General features: G+C 41.3%; 1 protein-coding gene across 2 annotated transcripts in view; it reads left to right on the forward strand.

The window, feature by feature from the left end:
- Window positions 1-560: 560 nt before the first annotated feature.
- The window catches only part of LOC109928326 (calreticulin-like), a 43,297-nt gene continuing 24,052 nt past the window's right edge, over window positions 561-19,805 (forward strand). The window contains exons 1-4 of one of the 2 annotated variants that reach the window (XM_048602233.1): window positions 561-795; window positions 6,285-6,386; window positions 8,174-8,377; window positions 9,449-9,543. In XM_048602233.1, the coding sequence (XP_048458190.1) occupies window positions 705-795; window positions 6,285-6,386; window positions 8,174-8,377; window positions 9,449-9,543 (492 nt within the window). In that variant the 5' untranslated portion in view covers window positions 561-704. The remainder of the gene's footprint in view (window positions 796-6,284; window positions 6,387-8,173; window positions 8,378-9,448; window positions 9,544-19,805) is intronic. The other variant, XM_020528314.2, reaches the window with a different exon arrangement.

Consider the following 19,805-nt stretch of genomic DNA (forward strand, 5'->3'; position numbering starts at 1 on the left):
TGGAAGGTTATCTTGCAATCTTGAGTTTCACAGACAATTCCCGTTCAGCATTTACGCAGTGGTCTCAATAAGGTCATCAGAAGCTGTAACTCGTAGTGCCATGGTCAATCACAGCAGTTCTCTTACTGCTTCAGAGAGCACGACACAGGGTTGAGCTCGGGAAACTGAGGTTCTCCGTGTGTGTCAATGATGATCTGAATTTGCATCCTAGTGATTCAGCTCACTACCACCTTCTCGAGGGGACGGACAATAAATGCTGGTCAGCCAGTGGCGCCTATTCCCACAAGTGAACAAAAAATATTCTTGGGGTGGGGCAATGTATTCCTGTGCTTTTATAATTTACTATCACACCTTTTGCACACGTATATAGTGTCTTTATTTTTTACTTATTTAATGCGTGGGAAATATTATTTTCGTTTTGAAACAAGGTCAAATCTCTCCTCGCGGTCTCTGTGAACCTGGCAATTACTTCACAGAGCCCACCTTCCTCCTCATTGGTTCCTGGCCGTCTTGCCGTCAGATAACATTGTCCACAAAATGGCTAATGTTCATTTAGCCTCTGGGCAATTAATTAAGTAATTTTATTTTCTGGACAACGGCAAATTTCTGTTGTTATCAGAGAACGTCGGCATTATCCGTTAACCGACTCCGAAGAACTATTGGAACAAATAACACAACGAAACCATCTAATAAAATTTAGCGGCATGAAGGTAGCAACACTGCTGCTGGCAGCTTTAGCCGCCCAGTCGCTGGCAGAACCGATGATCTATCTGAAGGAAGAGTTTGCGGATGGCGGTAAGCGGCAGATTGTGTGTTTCAGACAAGAGGTCAAAGGCAACGGGACGGCGGGATACACAGCTTGTTTCGCTGGCAAGATTCATGATGAGTGTATACCCGCCAACTACCGACTCAGTTATTCCCTGGCTGTTCGCAAACTTGTGACAAAACCCTAATTAGTTATTCCTCGCCCTGTCATTCCCCACCACCGCCCGAAAAGAAAAGACTCATCAGGAGGACTTGGAAATAAGTAGATGCCACGTTATACGTGGAATCTTCTTGAAAATGATGTGTGAATTGACTTTCAGACAGCGTTTGATACAAGTACCAAATAATCATAAAGACCATGCGATTAAAGGGACACCGGTAACAGAGTTACAAAGTTGACTATTGCGTAGAAAGCAGAGAGTAAGGTGAACAGTTGTTTTTCAGACTGGCATTGAGTATAGTGATGTTGGTATCAGGACTTTTTTTGGTTTACAGTAACAACCTGACTTTGATAAAGAGGGCATCGTTTCAAAGTTTGCAGGTAATATGAAAATTTCAAATAGTGATTGATGACGTAAAATGCAGACTGGTAAATTAACTGAGAAATGCAGGAAGTATAAAATTATATATTTCGGTAACTAATATTGGTAATGATAGACCTGAAACTGCCAGGATGATGTAAAATCACATTCAATTCACTGCTGTTATTCTGTAAGGAAATATGCCATACTTAACTATATGTGTTATTCCAAATCCACACAATTTAACTTAACAGTCCTCTGAAATGACCTAGCAAATCCACCAGTTTTATTAAGTTTCTGCAAGAAGTATTATAATAATAAAGATAGAAGACCCATTCGACATTGACCTAAGATATGGAAGTGCCAGTGTTGCACTGGGGTGGACAAGGTCAGAAGCCACATGACACCAATTGAAATCTCAAGCCTTCGGAGCGCTACTTCTTCACCACTTCGCCTGAGGAAAGAGCATTGTTCCGAAAGCTTGTGATTTCAAATAAACCTATTGGACTATAACCCAGTGTTGTTCTAACATTGACCTAGGCACCTGATATTACAAATCAACCCTGCAAAGTGCTCACCCTAACATCTGAAAACATGCACAAAAAAGCAAAGTGTCCTGCAGACTAACTGTTATGATTGCAGTTAGTATTGCTACTCGACAATGGAAAATTGCCCAAAGATATCCTGTCCTTAGGTTGCAGGGTAAATCCAAAGCAGCCAATTACCACCTTAGCTGTCTACTCTTGATCACCAGTAAAGTGATGTTTAAAGTAAGATTAATTACCAACTGGTAATTGCACAGCAATAATTTGCTCAGTAATGCCCAGTTTGGGTTCAGGAGACTTGTTTAGCAATTGAAGTATTTAGTTCTATATGCAATTTCACATATAATGAAGCAGTCTATGCCTATGCGCCTCAACACCTTGATAGGTACTCAAAGGGGTAAAAGCAAGCGAGTGGGTTTAGTTGAATATCTCTACAAAGAACTTCCGAACCAGCACCACCCTTTGCTGTCTCCTTGTACAATTTCTTCCATTTTTTGCTTATCAATCAGCAACAATGCTATAATGTCAAGGGATAATATTTCAAGTTATCAATGAGTAATTCAAAGAGAATGACATCAGATTATTAGAGATTAAAATCAAAGGTCACTGTTGGACAATAAGGCCCTAAGATATAGGAGCAGTGTTAGGCCATTCAGCCCTTCAAGTCTGTTCTGCCATTCGATCATGACTGGTATATTTCTCAACCCCATTCTTCTGCCTTCTTTTCGTAACCTTACTAATCAAGAACGTATCTATCTCTGTCTTAGAAGCACTCAATGACTTGGCCTCCATGACCTTTTATGCCAATGAGTTCTACAGATTCACTATCCTTTGGCTGAAGAAATTCCTCCTCATCTCAATTCTAAAGGGTCATCCCTTCACTCTGAGGCTGTTCCTAGCGTTCTTAATCTCTCCTGTAGTAGAAGCATCCTCTCCATGTCCACTCTATCCAGGCGCCTCAGTATTCTGTAAGTTTTAATGACTCCTCCTAAACTCCATCGAGTACAGACCCAAAGTCGTCATATGACAAGCCCTTCATCCCCAGGATCATTCTTGTTAGCTTCCTCTGGACCCCTTGCAATGCCAGCACATCCTTCCGTAGAATCGGGGCCAAAACCTGCTCATGATATTCCAAATGTGCTCTGACTTGAATCTTATACAGCCTCAATTGTGCATCCCTGTTCTTGTGTTCTCACCCCCTTGAAATGAATGTGAGCAATACATTTTGCATTCCTAACAGCCAACTGAATCTGCATATTAACCTTAGGAGAAGTAGGACTGAATTAGGACTCCTAAGTCCTTTTGTGTTTCATAGTTCCAAAGCCTTTCCCCATTTACAAAATTCTATTCTTCCTATCAAAGTGAATAACCTCACACTTTCCCACATTGCATTCCGCCTGCCACTTGGCCCATTCTTCTAGCCTGTCTAAGTCTTTCTGCAGCCTCCTTGCCTCCTCAACGTTACCTTCCCCTGCACCTATCTTTGTGTTATCTGCAAAATTAATGACAGTGCCTTCAGTTACTTCGTCCAGATCGTTAATGTATAACATGAATAGTTGTGGTCCAAAAACTGACCCCTATGGAACTCCACTAGTCACTGTCTACCATCCTGAAAAGGATCCCTCTATCCCCATTCTCTGCCTTCTGCCAGTCAGTCAACACTCTGTCTATGCCAGTACCATGCCTCTAAAACCGTGGACTCTTATTTAGCAGCCTCCTGTGCAGCACTTGTCAAAGGTCTTCTGGAAATCCAAACAGATCACATCCATTGGCTCTCCTAAAAAAGTATATTGGTAGACTTTTAAGACAAATTTGCTGGATAATCTTGAGAGTGACGTATTTTGCTGACAACCAATTTAGGATTTTTTTCATCCACATAAAGTCATAAAACACAGAAACAGACCCTTTAGCTGAACTCATCATTGTCATAGAATCCCAACAGCGTGAAAGAAGGCCATTTGGCCCATCAAGTCCACACAAACTCTCCAAAGAGCATCCCAGCCAGACCCACCCCATCTATACCTGTAACCCTGCAGTTCCCATGGCTAATCCATCTAGCTTGCACAATTTTTTTAAGTATGGCAAATCCACCTAATCTGCACATCTTTTGACTATGGGAGGAAACCAGAACACCAAGAGAAAAGCCACACAAACACAGGGAGAATGTGCAAACTCCAAACAGATAGTCACCCAAGGCTGGAATTGAACCAGGTCCCTAGTACTGGAAGGCAACAGTGCTAACCACTGAATCACCATGCCAACCAGGTTTCCTAAACTGAACGAGTACCACATGCCTGGGTTTGGCCCATATCCCTCTGAACCAAATGTCTTTTAAATATTGTAACTGTTCCTGCATCCACCACTTCCTCCTTAAACCTATGCCCTCAGGTTTTGAAATCCCCTACTATGGGGAATATACCTTATCTATGCCCCTCATGATTTTATAAACCTCTATAAGGTCATCCTTCAACTGTCTACATTCCAAGGAAAAAAATTCCAGTGTAGCCAGCCTCTCCTTATAACTCAAACCTGCCAGTCCCACTGACATCCTTGTAAATCTTCTCTGCATCCTTTCCAGTTTAATAATATCCTTCCTATAGCAGGGCAATCAGAACTGTATGCACACTCCAAATGTGGCCTCACCAAAGTCCTGTACAGCTGCAACATGACATCCCAATGACTAATGAAGGCATGTGTGCCAAATGCCTTCTTAACCACCCTCTCTACCTGTAACACCACATTCAAGGACGATGTAGCTGAACCCCTAGGTCTCTCTGCTCAACAGCACTATTCCGGGCCTCTATAATTAACTCTGTCAGTCCTGCCCTTGTTTGTCTTATCAAAGTGCAACACCTGCTTTTATTTAAATCAAACTCCATCTGCCATTCTTCTGCCCAGTGGCCCAGGTGATCAAGATCCCATTGTATCTTAGATAACCTTTTTCATTGTCGACTATACCACCAATTTTGGTGTATCTGCAACTTACTAATCATGCTTTTTATATTCTTATCCAAATCGTTTATATAAATGATGCACAACAGTAGATCCAGCCAATACCTGCAGAACATTCCTGGTCACAGGCCTTCAGTCTGAGAAACATCCCTCTACCATGACCTCCTGTCCCTACTGTCAAGCCAATTTTGTAGATAATCAGCGAGCTCTCCCTGGGTCCATGTGATCTAACTTTACTCACCTGTATACTATGCGGAACCTTGCCAAAAGCCTCGCTAAAATCCATGTAGTCAACGTCGACTGCTCTACCTTTGTTTATCTTCTTAGTCACGACCTCAAAAAACTCTTATCAAATGTGTAAGACACAACTTCCCACATACAAAGCCACGTTGACTATCCCTAATCAGTCCTTGCCTCTCCAAATGCATGTAAATTCTCTCCAGCAACTTACTCATCAGTGACGTTGGACTCACCGATCTAAAATTCCCAGGCTCTTCTTTGCAGCCTTTCTTAAGTAAAGGCACAACATTAGTCACCCTCCAGTGTTTTGCCACCTCACTCGTGGCTGTAGATGATTAAATATCTCTGCTCGGGGCCTCGCAAATTCTTCCTTAGCTTCCCACAGTGTCCTAGGATACACTTAGGTCCCAGGGATCTATCAATCTTTATGAGTTTTAAAACCTGCAGCACATCTTCTTCTGTAATGTGGACTGTTTTCAAGACATCACTATTTATTTGCCCAAGTTCCCTCGCTTCCATGTCTTTCTCCACAGTAAATACTGACACAAAATATTTGTTTCACCACCTCCTGTAGTTCCACACATAGGTGGCCTCATTGATCTTTAAGGATCCCTATTCTCTCCCGAGTTGCTGTTTTGCCCTTAATGTACTTGTAGAATCTCTTTGGATTCTCCTTAACCTTATCTGCCAAAGCCATCTCTTTTCCCCTATTTGCCCTCCTGATTTCCTTTTAAGTATGCTCCTAGCCTCCCCATACTCCTCAAGGGAGTTACTTGATCCCAATTGTCCATACCTGACATATGACTCCTTTTTTCTCAACCAGAACCTCAATATCGCCAGCCATCCAGTGTTGTCTACTCCTGTCAGCCTTGCCCTTCACTCGTAACAGGAACGTACTGTCTCTGAACCCTCATTATCTCGTTTTTGAAAGAATTAGGTCATGTGACCTCTCTTGAAAGAGTTGAAGGCATGACATCTCTTCAAAGCAGCTTATTCCTTACAAATGCAATGTCGTTGCCCTGTAATAAGTATCTTTGTTTAGCAGAGTGTTTTATATATTTGCCCATTCAAAGCCTTACAAATTATTATGGATAACAGATCATTTATAATTTTGAAAGATCAGAAATGTAAGTATTATAGTGTTTTACTTTAACTTGTTGCAGCTCTGATCTGGTTTCAGATATTTTATCTCAATCAAGTAATAATTTACGTATAATTTTAAAAGAGCTTTTGAGGTTAATTTCTATTATTTTCTGAACAGATGCTTGGGAAAACAGATGGATAGAATCAAAACACAGGTCTGACTATGGTAAATTCATACTCCATGCTGGAAAATTCTATGGTGATTCTGAGAAGGACAAAGGTAAACAGTGAAAACAGAATAAGGAGGTACAAATTACATTAACTCAGCTTCCTGACCTAATTCCAGGTTTCCTCTGTCATTTTCTTCTCCCCACCCACAAAGAGCTAAGTTTTCTCGTACAAAGTTACTTCTACAACAATCCTTCACGAAATCTTTGCTCTGTACCCAGATTGATCTGTCGTAGCTCTCGTTCTCATATTAATAGTTTTTAAAATTTTTTTAATATATTCACTTTCCTAAAAATATTATAAACCACTTATTTTTGTTTGTATTTAAGTTTGCTGCTTTTCCCATTATACGTCAATCAAGCTTACTTCCTGAAACATGAAGCTGGTCAATTTGAATTTTTCCTTTCTTCCTCTTGTACTTCATTTATTCATTTTATTTATTATTAATTTTTGTTTTGATGTCAATTTAGTCTACACACTATCTACTTTCACTTTCTAATTGCTTTTATTTATCCTGCCTTTTCTTTCCTAGTTTAAATACCTCTTCTCTCCCATATTTAATTTTTTTTTCAGTTCATTAGTTTACTTCCAATTCGGATGTAGTGTATCTTTGTTCCCCAGAACAAGTGCCAGTGTAACACAATATGGAAATTATTTTCCTGGTATCACTTCTTTGGCCACATGGTGAGTTCTTAGTCTTCTATTCTTCCCTCTTCTAGAACATAAGAACTCAGAGCAGAATAGTAATTCAGCCCCTTGAGCATGCTCCACCATTTAATATAATCATGGCTGATCTCATCTCAACCTCAATCCTACTTTCCTGCTCATCCCCATAACCCTTTAACCCACTTCTAAGCAAAAATATGTCTAACTCCCCCTTAAATTTACTCAGTGTCCCACTGTCTGCTGCACTCTGGAGTAGTGAATTCCATAGGTACACGATCCTTTGAGAGAAGTAATTCCTCTTCACCTCTGTATTAAATCTAGTACCGCTTACTCTAAAAATATGATCTCTCATTCCAGATTGCCCCACAAGGGGAAACATTCATTCTACATCTACTTTGTCAACCCCTTTAACATTTATATAACTCAGTTAGATCTCCTCTCATTCTCCTGAACTCAAGTGAGTACAGGCCGAACCTACTTAAGCTCTCCTCATCAGAAAAGCTTTTCATCTTTGGAATTAATCTAGTTAACCTTCTGTGAGCTGCTTCCAATGCAATTATGTCCTTTCTCAAGTAAGCACATGGTGGGGGATTTAAACTAGAGAAATCTGTTCTAGAATACCTTTCTAAATTCATTTGGCAAAATATCATAGAATCATAGAATCCCTACAGTGTGGAAACAGGCCCTTTAGCCCAACAAGTCCACAGCGAACCTCAGAGCATCCCACCCAGACCCATTCCTCTATAACCCACCTGACCTACACCTCCCTGAACACTACGGGCAATTTAGTATGGCCAATCAACCTAACCTGCACATCTTTGGACTGTGGGAGGAAACCGGAGCACCCAGAGGAAACCCACGCAGACACGGTAATGCCTTTTCCATACCTTTGGATCCAACATGGATCACATGGGCTGTTCTTCTATTCTTTCTGAAAACTTTTCCAGCTTTTCTGAAATTCTGAAATATTCCTTGCCCTGACACCTGGAAAGCAGTAAGATTTGTAATATTCAATTTTAGAAGGGTAACACCTATCAATTTTAAAAAATCTTATTTTTTTCAACGAGAATGTCAAGTGCAATAGATGTCTGAGTGGCTATTTTACTTATACATCCTTGTATTAAATTTTTGATCTGCTGTTCATACTATCTGAAAATTTACTTCTCCTCACAGGAATCCAAACAAGTCAGGATGCCAAATTCTATGCAAGATCAATCAAATTTGAAGAATTCAACAATGAAGGACAAACGTTAGTCATACAATACACTGTAAAACATGAACAAAATATTGACTGTGGTGGAGGATATATTAAGCTTTTTCCTGCTAATCTCAACCAAGAAGATATGTCTGGAAATTCTCCTTACTATGTAATGTTTGGTAAGTAGTGACCACAAATCAATTTATACTGGCACCATTGCAAAATGGCACCATTTACTATGTCACTGAAAAATATCTTAAGCCTGTCAAACATGAGTGCAACTATGAAAATTGATCATACGCCCTTCATTGGAACATTCCGTTTTTAAGGAAGATCAATGGAAAGGAATAAGATCATTTATTTTAGGGACAGTTTGTAAAACTACTTAGGGTTATATTTTTCACTACCTTCAATTTAGTATTAATCTAACATTAGAAAATCTGGGACAATTTAGTTTGTAAAGATATTTGTATATATGGCATCTCCACACTTGGTGCTGGAATTTCCCATAATGCCGTATTCTGAAGTCCCAACATTAATTGGTGCTGAAATTTTCTGCCAGTCACAACCATGTGCCAGAATGTGAAGATCCACATAATTGACTGAGAGTTTGATTGCATTCAGGACGTGGGTATTAACTTGTAAATTCACTTTTGCGATATGTAGGAACAGACTGAAACTATGGTAGTTGTGTTTCAAGGTACATGCTTGTTTGCATTGTGTTTCTTCATAAATAAAAACTTATACAGATGTATATAACAGGCTCCAATTCTATCTTACAATGCTTAACTATCTGAAATAAATCCATTAGAGCCTAATACAAGAATGAGGCTCATATCTGATTCCACCTAATTATTAAGGGCACATATGAATTCAGTAATCATGACTAATGCTCATTAAGTAATTGCATTTGTGAAAGCTTTCCAGTGTAACTTATTCTAGTGCAATTAAAATCATTATGAAAAAAATACTAAGCACGTCTTAGGACAAAATAATACGATAAATATAATATATAATATAATATGGAATTAGATGCGGCACCATGGTCCATGTAAAGTATCTTGGGAATTCAGGTTTGATGCTCAGTCTTTTGAAAATTGCTAATAGAGCAAACTTTTCAGTTGATCCTTTTTTACAACTTTGTTAAAGATAATAATAATATTTAAAGCAGTGAAATAGATAACCATATCTCCAAGTTATAATTTCCTTCAGAGTTTGATAGTAAATTTTAATGTCATTACATTCCTCAGGTCCCGATATCTGTGGACCAGAAATGAAAAAAGTTCACGTGATCTTCAGCTACAAAGGAAAAAACCATTTGATTAAAAAAGATATTAGATGCAAGGTAATTTTTTTTCAAACAACATCAAACACGAGCTTGACAACATACTTTTAATCTCCAGTAGATAAGTTGAACAAGTACAAGAGCACAGGAATATAAGAAATGGAAACAGGGGTGAAGCATGCAGCCTGTCATGTTTGCACACCATTCACAGATTATGACTGTTTTGTGTTTCAACTCCACTTTTTTGCCTGCTCTTCTATCCGTTGATTCCTTGAGAAACTATTAGCCTTCAATGTCTTCAATGATGGAAGATCCATAACCCTCTCAGGTAGAGAGTTCCACAGATTCACAAGCCTTTAAGTGAAAAAATTTGTTCTTATCCATGATTGCTATGACTGTATCGTTGTGCTTTCAGTTCCCTAACTAGCAGAGACAATCTCTCAGCATCTACACTGTCAGCCCTTTCAGAATCTTTAATGTTTTAGTAAGATTGTCTCCCATACTTTTAAACTTCAGAGAATATAGGCCCCATTTATTTAGTCTTTCATCATCAGAAAACCTTTCATTCTAAGAATAAATTTAGTGAAATCTTCAATGTACCACCTCTAAAGCAGGTATGTTCTTTCTTAAATATAGAGACCAAAACTGCATAATACTCCAGATGTGGGATCACAAGTTGTACAACTGGAGCAAGTTTTCTTAATTCCTGTACTCTATTTCCTTTGCAATGAAGTCCAGCATGCCATTTGTCTTCCTAATTGCATGCTCTACCTCTATGCTAACTTTCTGCATTCTGTTTATGAATTCATTATGTCTCTCTGAATAACACCATTTCAAAATTTCACACTTATCAAAAATATTCTTCTTTTCTGTTGTTCTGACCAAAGTGAAAAGCTTCACAGCTGCCCGCAATATATTCTACCTGTGATCCTATTATCTGCTCACTTACCTATATATGTTGTCTATACCTATATAATATGTTTGCAGTTTTTACATATCCTTCCCACAACTTACCTGTCCACATTGCTTTAGTTTCATCAGTAACCATAGATAGATTACTTGTTGGCTCTTCAACCAAGACATCAGTATAAATTATAAATATCTGAGGTCCCAAAGTTAACCCTCATGGCAGTCTACTAGTCAGAGTTTGCCCATGTCAGAATGCCCCTTCTATGCCAACTCTTTGCCCCCATCTTAACAAATCCCCTATCCATGTCAATACCTTGTCTCCAGTTCCACGTGCTTTATCTCACCTATTTAAAACACCTTCTTGCATGTCTTTTGGAAATCCAGGTATACTGCATTTACTGATTCTCCTTTGTCAACCCAACTAGTTCATCCTCAAAAAGTTCCAATAATATGTTGGAGAAATCCACCTTCAAGATAACATAAAATGTATGATAATGAATTGTCAACCCCATTTATCAACATGCCCTATTCCTTTTCATTGAATTCACTGTAAAAAAAAATAAATCCAGTCGAATGTAAAAGGACTACCATTTGTTACTACCAAGGCAAATTTCATTCCAATTATACTTTACTTGGTGATGCATGTTATTTAAGCCTTGGATTAGTGTGCTATTAACCAATTTAATATGTTTGTTTAACTACTTGTCAGAACTATACACTGAGAATCTTTCCTATTGTAGGATGAAGATATGCCAAGAATGGAACTTCATTTGCATACGTCATATTTGCTTAAAATGTAAATAACAATTTTAAACGTCACACCTCAAATGGAAATTGAGTCATAATATTTGTTTCTGGACAAGATGTTTTGTTCATGATCACAATACTCTGTTGAAAGCAATAGAGTCGCTTGGCACAGTAACACTTTATTGATAGTGTCAAGGATTATATCTGCAAGAACATTTCTGTCCTGCCATTTGCCAAGCTATTGCAGGGTGGTTATGTGCCTCTAATGAAGAAAATCAATTAAGTTAAATACTTTGAACGTAGTATGCAGTGTAGCTAAACATCTTCTATAATTGAAACACTGAGCAGAATCTTCCCAGCCTCTGAATGATATGGGTAATGGTAGGTCAGTTGGGAAAATATGGTGAAATCAGAAGAAATTAGATTCTTGATGTCAAAAAAGTCCAGATATGCAACAAAGTTTTGAATTGTGAAATGAGAATCTCATTAGACCGCTGCAAGAATCTTTTTAGCACACATTTGCATGCTATTTGTACCAAATTTCACCTCATCTATATGCAATTTCCTATTCTTGAACATGCTGACTAGAAACTACATAACAACAAATTCCAACATGAAAAACAGAATAAGTACGTGGCAGTTCCAGGTTGCTGCTTGCTTCCCTGCGCCTCCATCTTGGACAGCAGATACCAACATCTCAGGTTAAGGTACATGGGCAGTGACTGCCTGCACCCTCATCGAAGGAATTGGCATTTGCCAAGGATAGGCCTCATTGGATCATCATGTCACATCTCTGATTCACTTAGAATACAGTTTGCCACTTTAAATGCTGCATCTTGGAGTGCCTTGGCACGTTTCTTGATTGTGCCACTGCACAGGGACAAATATCCATCACAAGAATAGATCAGGATGCATCTCGGCTCCTTGTTTGCACTGTTCATGCTCAATCAATCACTTTGGACCTACTTGGATCATTGCATCTTTGCCTTGCCTTTTTGCACTTTGCCCCCTTATTCAGAACTTAAAAGCTTGCAGACCTTCTGACTTGCTTTGCTGTTTAGTGAAGACATAAAGCCAGAGAGTTTGTCATGGTTTTTAGCAGTGATCAGTCAAGGGAGTGAACATATTGCCATATGACATGGTGCTATACCAGTGTTATATCAACACTTTGTGCTAGCAGCTTACATGGGAAGCATGTTGCATGTGCTTCAACCAAATAGTCATATCTCAAAGATTAATGAGAATAGTTCTTGGTCACTCCAAACAAGAAAAGAGACTTCAATGAGGAGGAACCAGCACAGTAACTCACAGGATGCATCTGATTATAATCCAGGGTCTTGGACATGATCAGCCAGCTGCTTAGTGTGTCCAGGAGGTCTGTACTTCTACAGTCTGGGGAGTGGGCAATGGTCAGTCCAGCAGTGCTAGTTCCACCAATCTATGGATTAGCAGTAGGTCAGTCAGGAAGCTGTACAAATAGAGCCATAGAGTAATACAGCATGAAAGAGCCCCTTCAGCCCAAACTGGTCCATGCTGACCATGGTGTCCACTCAGCTAATTCCAATTACCCACATTTGGTCCCTATCCTTTGAAACCCTTCCCATCCATGTACCTATCCAAACGTTTTTAAAACGTTGCTATTGTACCTGCCTCAACCACTGTTTCTGGCAGCCCATTCCGCATATGCACCACTCCCTGCGTGAAGAAGTTGCCCCTCAGGTCCTTACTAAATCTTTCCCCTCTTACCTTAAACCTATGTCCTCTAATTTTCAATTCCCCATCTGTGGGAAAAAGACTATATGCATTCATCCTGTCTATGCCCCTCATGATTTTATGCACCTCAATAAGATCACTCCTCATTCTCCTACGTTCCAAGAAATAAAGTCTTATCCTGGCCAACCTCTCTCAATTACTCAGGCCTACTCGTCCTGGCAACTTCCTCTTAAATCTTCTTTGCACACTTTCCAGTTTAACTAGGTCATCCTGTTATAGGAAAGACAAAAACTGTAGACAATTCACCAATGAGTTATCCAACTGTAACATAACACCCCAACTACTATACTCAATGCCTCGACCGATGAAGGCCATCATGCTAAATGTCTCCTTCACCACCCTGCCTACCCGAGATGCTGCTTTCAATTAACTATGTGCTTGTACACCTATGTCCCTCTGTTCCACAACACTCCTCAGGACCTTGCCATTTACTGTGCAAGTCCTACCTTGGTTTGATTTTCCAAAGTGCAACACCTTGCGCTGATCTGTATTGAATTGTATTTGCCAATCCTTAGCCCACTTCCCCATCTGATCAAGATCCCTCTGTAATTTTCGATAACCTTCCTCACTAATAATGATATCTCCTAATTTTGTATCATCCACAAACTCACTAATTATGCTTTGTATAGTCACATCCAGATCACTTATGTAAATAACAAACAACAAAGGTCCCAGCACCGACCCATGTGGCACACCACTCGTTACAGTCCTCCAGTCCGAGAAAGAACCTTCAATCATCACCCTCTGCTTCCTACCATCGAGCCAATTTTGAGTCTAATTAACTAGCTTTCCCTGGATCCCATGGCTGTAAATTGGGAGAGGGGAATGTGCAGTGGGACCTGGGTGTCCTTGTGCACCAGTCGCAGAAGGTAAGCATGCAGGTACAGCAGACGGTAAAGAAGGCAAATGGTATGTTGGCCTTCATTGCGAGAGGTTTTGAGTACAGGAGCAGGGGTGTGTTGTTGCAGTTGTACAGGGCCTTGGTGGGACCACACCTGGAATATTGTGTGCAGTTTTGGTCTCCTTTTCTGAGGAAGGATGCTCTTGCTCTTGAGGGAGTGCAGCGAAGGTTTACCAGGCTGTTTCGGGGATGGCCGGTCTGACATATGAGGTGAAATTTGACTAGGTTGAGATTGTTTTTGCGAGAGTTCAGACGAATGAGGGAGGATCTCATAGAGACTAATAAAATTCTAACAGGACTGGACAGGTTGATGCAGGGAGGATGTTCCCGATGGTGGGTGTGTCCAGAATTCAGGATATACGATTTAGGACGGAAATGAGGAGATATTTCCTCACCCAAAGAGTGGTGAGCCTGTGGAATTCATTACCACAGGAGGTAGTTGATGCCAACACTGAATGTATTCAAGAGGCAACTAGATATAGCACTTGGGGTGAATGGGATCAGAGGTTATGGGGAGAAAGCAGGATTATGCTATTGAGTTGGACAATCAACCGTGATCATGAAGAATGGCAGAGTAGGATTGAAGGGCCAAATGGCCTCCTCTTGCTCCTATCTTCTATGTTTCTATGACCTAACCTTCATGATTAGCCTGCTGTGCAGGACCTTGTCAGAGGCCTTACTAAAGTCCACATAGACAACATCCGCTACCCTACCCTCATCTATCCTCTTGGTTACCTCCTTGAAAAACTGTAAAAGGTTTGACAGACATGACTTCTCGCACACAAATCCATGCTGCTTATCCCTAATCCAACCTTGCCTATCCAAATCTTGGTTGATCCTGTCCCTCAGTATCCTCTTCATTAACTTACCTACCACTGATGTTAGGCTCACTGGCCTGTAGTTCCCTGGCTTGTCTTTGCTACCTTTCTTAAACAAGGGAACAACATTAGCCATTAGATATCAGACAGAAAACTAGTCATTCATCACTCAGGCTATCTTGTCAAGTTAGTCAGGTAGATGTGCCACAATCAGTTCTGCGGTCCATCCAATGAAAGTCAAGACATGTTATTGGGGCCGCGGTGGCAGTGGAGAATGTAGGGAAGTCAATGGTGGGGTTGGGAGGCACATGCTGGGATAATAATTGTGTAGGTGGAAACCTAACAAATGGGTGAGAGACCATAGAGTTGGGAGAGCACATATATTGTGTGAGGGGGAGCGAGGAGGATGTCTGTGATGGTCACCACAATCCTGGCTTTGATGGGTGTCAATGCATCATGATATCTGGGTAATGAAAGGAGGTGAACAGTTAAATAAATGGGTTGGATGGGAATATGGGGAAGATCAAAGCCAATGGACTTGACAGAGAGAGCAAGGAAGAAGAGAATGTAAGAATTTGTCTGCTCACCTAGACTGAGAGGCTGTTCCGAGCCTGTGAAGTACAGCTATAGTTTCCTTCCATCATGCTATAAACAACAAGTGCACAATGGAGATGAAAATGACTATCACACCTGGATTGGCCAGAGAAAGTGTCTGATTCTGTGAGGGAGGGGCTTCATTTTTGTGCGATGCTTTAAACAGACAATGAGACAGTATACGTTAAAGTCATCAGTTTTCACAAAATGCTGTTTGTGGACTTTTGCACTTTGAATTAGTGTGTCAACTAAAAATCTTGGCTTTAGCACTATTCACCACACTATTCAACACCACAAATCAATCCCATTAATGGCTGTGAGGTGAAAGCAATGCCTTGCACCTTGGAAAGATTCGTCCTATTTGCCTAAGTAGCAAGCACCTGCATATAGTGCTGAAACTCTACACTTTACACTTTGAATTTTAAAATGGTCATAACATCAACCCATAGCAAAGCTGCCTTTCTTGAGTACCATGAGCACTGAGTGTGGGGGATTGTTCCTCACTACTGCACATGCACCAATAGGTTTGAGGAACAGACATTTGAATCAGGACAATAATATGCAAATGTCCTTATAGAGGCATCCTTGTTGGGGGCCTCCATGTCCAAATGTTCCATGGATGCTGATTCAAATGTTAGGTGCACTGTAACCACTGAATGATCACATTACACAGTGGCTGCTTTGTTTCTCTCTTTGCCAACAATAAGCTCATTTTATCTGTCCTTAGTGGATCCAGACACAGAACCTGCTATGGTCTGAATGGCTAGTGGACTAAGAGCATTCACACGAGTTGATGACCAACACAGACATTTGGAAGCCCAAGACATGTATCAACCTCAAATCATATGGAGATGACCCCTACTGCAGAACCTCCAGCTATAATGCCAAAATGATGCAATAAAGGCATAGGAAAGCCTCAACTTCCCATGTTCCATGGAATGTTGTGCAGATAAGAGAGGGGCAAGGATGCTATCTGTTGTCCAAATGTGAAGGTCAGAGTGCATTGTCATGCTGTCCAGTGTAACTGTGATGTGTAACCTTTTACCACTTTGGTCACGGAGGGTCATAGGATGGCTCCTCCATGTTCCCATGCAGTTCATATCTGGGGCATCAAACTGGCACTGTCCAGACAACTAGAAGATGCTCTGGGAATATAGGATGATGATGGAGATCACTGACAACCACAATATTATGCTGAGGAAGAACATATGGACATTCAAACAAAAAGCACCTTTAGCATCTTACAGTGCAGCAGCATTGGCCTCAGCAACCCGTCAGGACTACTATGTGAACTTGTTCAAAGGAACTGAGTTATGTTAATCATTTTTAGCTGACTGTAAATGTTTTTATGCTACTGAGGCCAGCATTCCTGATGTAATCCCGACTGCCATTCACAGTGTGTTGCTGCACTGGAGTATGACTGAGAAAAGAATGTTGGCACTCCACTTCAGCAACAGGGACCTAGACACCCTTGTGGATGAGGTTCTGGACAGGAGGACATCTTCTCTCCTCAGGACCATTAGTGGAGACCACGATATCGGATCCTGCTGCTCTGTCTGAAGTTGCCGCCTGAGTAAGTGTGATATCCACCTCCTTGAGAAATGTCCAGCAACACTGAAAGAAATTTAATGACCTTCTGTGCTCCACAAGGGTAAGTGCCACCATCTTCTCTCAATTATCTCACAACATTCTCACTCTGCTTGTGAAGCCTCGTCCAGCCAAGGATTGTGGTCTACCACTCTCATTAACATAAGCAGCAGCATTTCCCCTTATTCCCTCTCAATGACAGTGACAGCCTTTGACATCAAGGCTGCATTCAACCAAGTGTGACAGTAAGGAATCCCAGCAAAATGGGAATCAAAGGGCATCAGGAGGCAAACCTTCCTGTGGTTGGAGTCATACCTGGTTCATAGGAAGATGGTCATGGTTGTTGGATGTCAGTCATTTCAGCTCCAGGACATCTCTGCAGGAGTTCCTCAAGAATAGTATCCTCGGCCCAACCACCTTCAGCTTCTTTATGAATGACCTTCCCTCTATCATAAGGTCAGAAGTGGGGATGTTCGCCGATGTTCAGCAACTCCTCAGATACTGAAGCAGTTCATGTTCAAATGCAACAAGATCTGGACAATATCCAGGCTTGGGCTGACAAGTGGCAAGTAATATTCATGCAACATGAATGCCAGGCTATGAACATCGCCAATAAGAGACAAGCTATTCACTGCCCCTTGACATTCAATGGTTTTACCATCACTGAATCCTCCACTGTCAATAGCCGGAGGTGTTATCATTGACCAGAAACTCAGATGGACTGACCACATTAACACTGACTAGAAGAGGCAATCAGAGGCTAGAAATACGGCAGTGAGTAACTCACTTCCTAACTCCCCAAAGCCTGTCCACCATCTACAAGGCACAAATCAGCAGTGTGATGGAATAGTCCCCACTTGCTTGGATGAGTACAGCTCCAACAACACTCAAGAAGCTTGACACCATCCAGGACAAAGCAGCTCACTTGATTCGCATCACGTTCACAAGCATTCAGTCCCTCCACCACCGATGCTTAGTGGCAGCAGTGTGTACTATCGAGAAGATACACCGCAGAAATTCACCAAACATCCCCTCAGACAGCACCTTTCAAGTTCATGACCACTTCCATCTCGAAGGACAAGGGTAGCAGATACATCAGAGCATCACCACCTTCAATTTCTCGTCCAAGCCACTCACCATCCTGATGTGGAAATATAGCACCATTCCTTCGCTGTCGTTGGGTCAAAATCCTGGAATTCCCTTGCTAATGGTGTTGTAGGTCAACCCATAGTAGGTCAACTGCAGCAGTTGAAGAGAGTGGCACACCATCACTTTCTCAAGGGCAACTCGGAATGGGCAATAATTGCTGGCGAGCCAGCAATTCCCACAACCCACAAATGAATGTTAAAAGAAACCTATTCCCTCACTTGGGAGACCTCGTCAGTGTCCGCCACCTGCAGCAACACTAACAGCTGTGCCAGCCACTTTCATCGCACTCAATCCCTTCTTTAGTTTCATTTCCAGAGAATCTAGCCCACAGTAAGGCCAGGGAGAGCTAAGCTCGGCGGTGGGTGTCCAAGATTTGTCTCTCCCCCTCCATCTCCATTAGGAGAGAATTCTTGCTTGACTGAGAGAGAACAGAGACTGTTTTTATGTCCATACCAAGACATCCATGTCCCAGCCGTCAAGTAAGATTTATTGTTAATTGCTGCACTGCTACATCATTGCCACTACTGTGAACGTGTTGTAAACATGCCAAGCTTCTCCCTCAGTTCTATAACGCCTTCCCTCTCTTGTCTCCTGCAGGCACCAACTGCATCCACATGGTCTCTGTCTGAAGAGACCAGCCCCTCAATACATCATCTTTTCCTCCACCTCTGAAGAAGCCACAGATCCCTCATGTGGTGACAATCATCTTCCGCCTCGATTGCACACTGGCAATTTGGGTGACCACAGAACCACAAGATGGAGGAGCACAAATAAGCTATTCCATCAAGTCTGCTCTGCCATTCAAGATCATGGCTGATCTAATAATCCTCAATTTTATTTTCCTGCCTTTTTCCCATAACCCCTGATTAAAAAGCTGAGTATCTCAGCCTTGAACATGCTTAAGGACCCATCCTTGACAACCCTCTGTGGTAAAGAATTTCTCTGATTCACTACCTTCTGAGAAGAAATCCCTCCTGATCTCTGCCTTAAATGTGTCACCCCTTATTCTGAGATTATGCCTACTGGTCTTAGACTTTCCTACAAGGGGAAACAAGCTCTCCAGATCTACCCCTTCAAGTCCCCTAAGAATCTTATCTATTTCAATAAGGTCGGCTCTCATTCCAATCAGTGTAGAGCCAACCTACTCAACTTCTCCTCATAAGACAGTCCTTCCATGCCTGGTATCAACCTAGTGAACCTTCTCTGGACTGCCTGTAATGCCAGTATATCTTTCTTTGTATAAGGAGTCCACTGCTCTTCACCGTATTCCTGTGGTCTGACCGATGCCTTGTATAGTTTTAGCAAGACCTCCATACATTTATATTCCGTTCTCTTTGAAATAAAGGCTAATATTCCACTTGCTTTCCCGCTTGTCTGCTGAACTTGGTGCTAGCTTTTTGTAATTCATTCACAAGGACTCCAAATCCCGCTGTCCTATTGCTTTCTGCAGTCTTTTTCTATTTAAATAATATTCACCTCTATTTTTCCCACCAAAAGCTCAGTTAGCTCAGTTTAGGTCTGTTGACTAGATGGCTGGTTTGCACTGCATAAATGATGCCACACTGCATGGGCTCAATTTCTGCACTGGCTGAGGTTACCGTGAAGGATTCTCCTTCTGAACCTTTCCCGTCACCTGATGTGAGGTATCATTTCCACCCAATTCTTTTAGTTGAACTGCCCAACTCTTCACTTTACCTGCTGACCCTCAGGCACATAGCTTAGTTATGCCAAACATTGTGATGCACTGTTTGCTCCATCAAAATGGTGCCTGTCAATTACAACTCTACTCCTTGGTATCCCCTCCCCTTCCATGCCCTATGATTGCTGATCCTTACGTGTTGAGT

This window comes from Rhincodon typus, chromosome 10, assembly GCF_021869965.1.
Source record: "Rhincodon typus isolate 14 chromosome 10, sRhiTyp1.1, whole genome shotgun sequence".
Lineage (NCBI taxonomy): Eukaryota > Metazoa > Chordata > Chondrichthyes > Orectolobiformes > Rhincodontidae > Rhincodon > Rhincodon typus.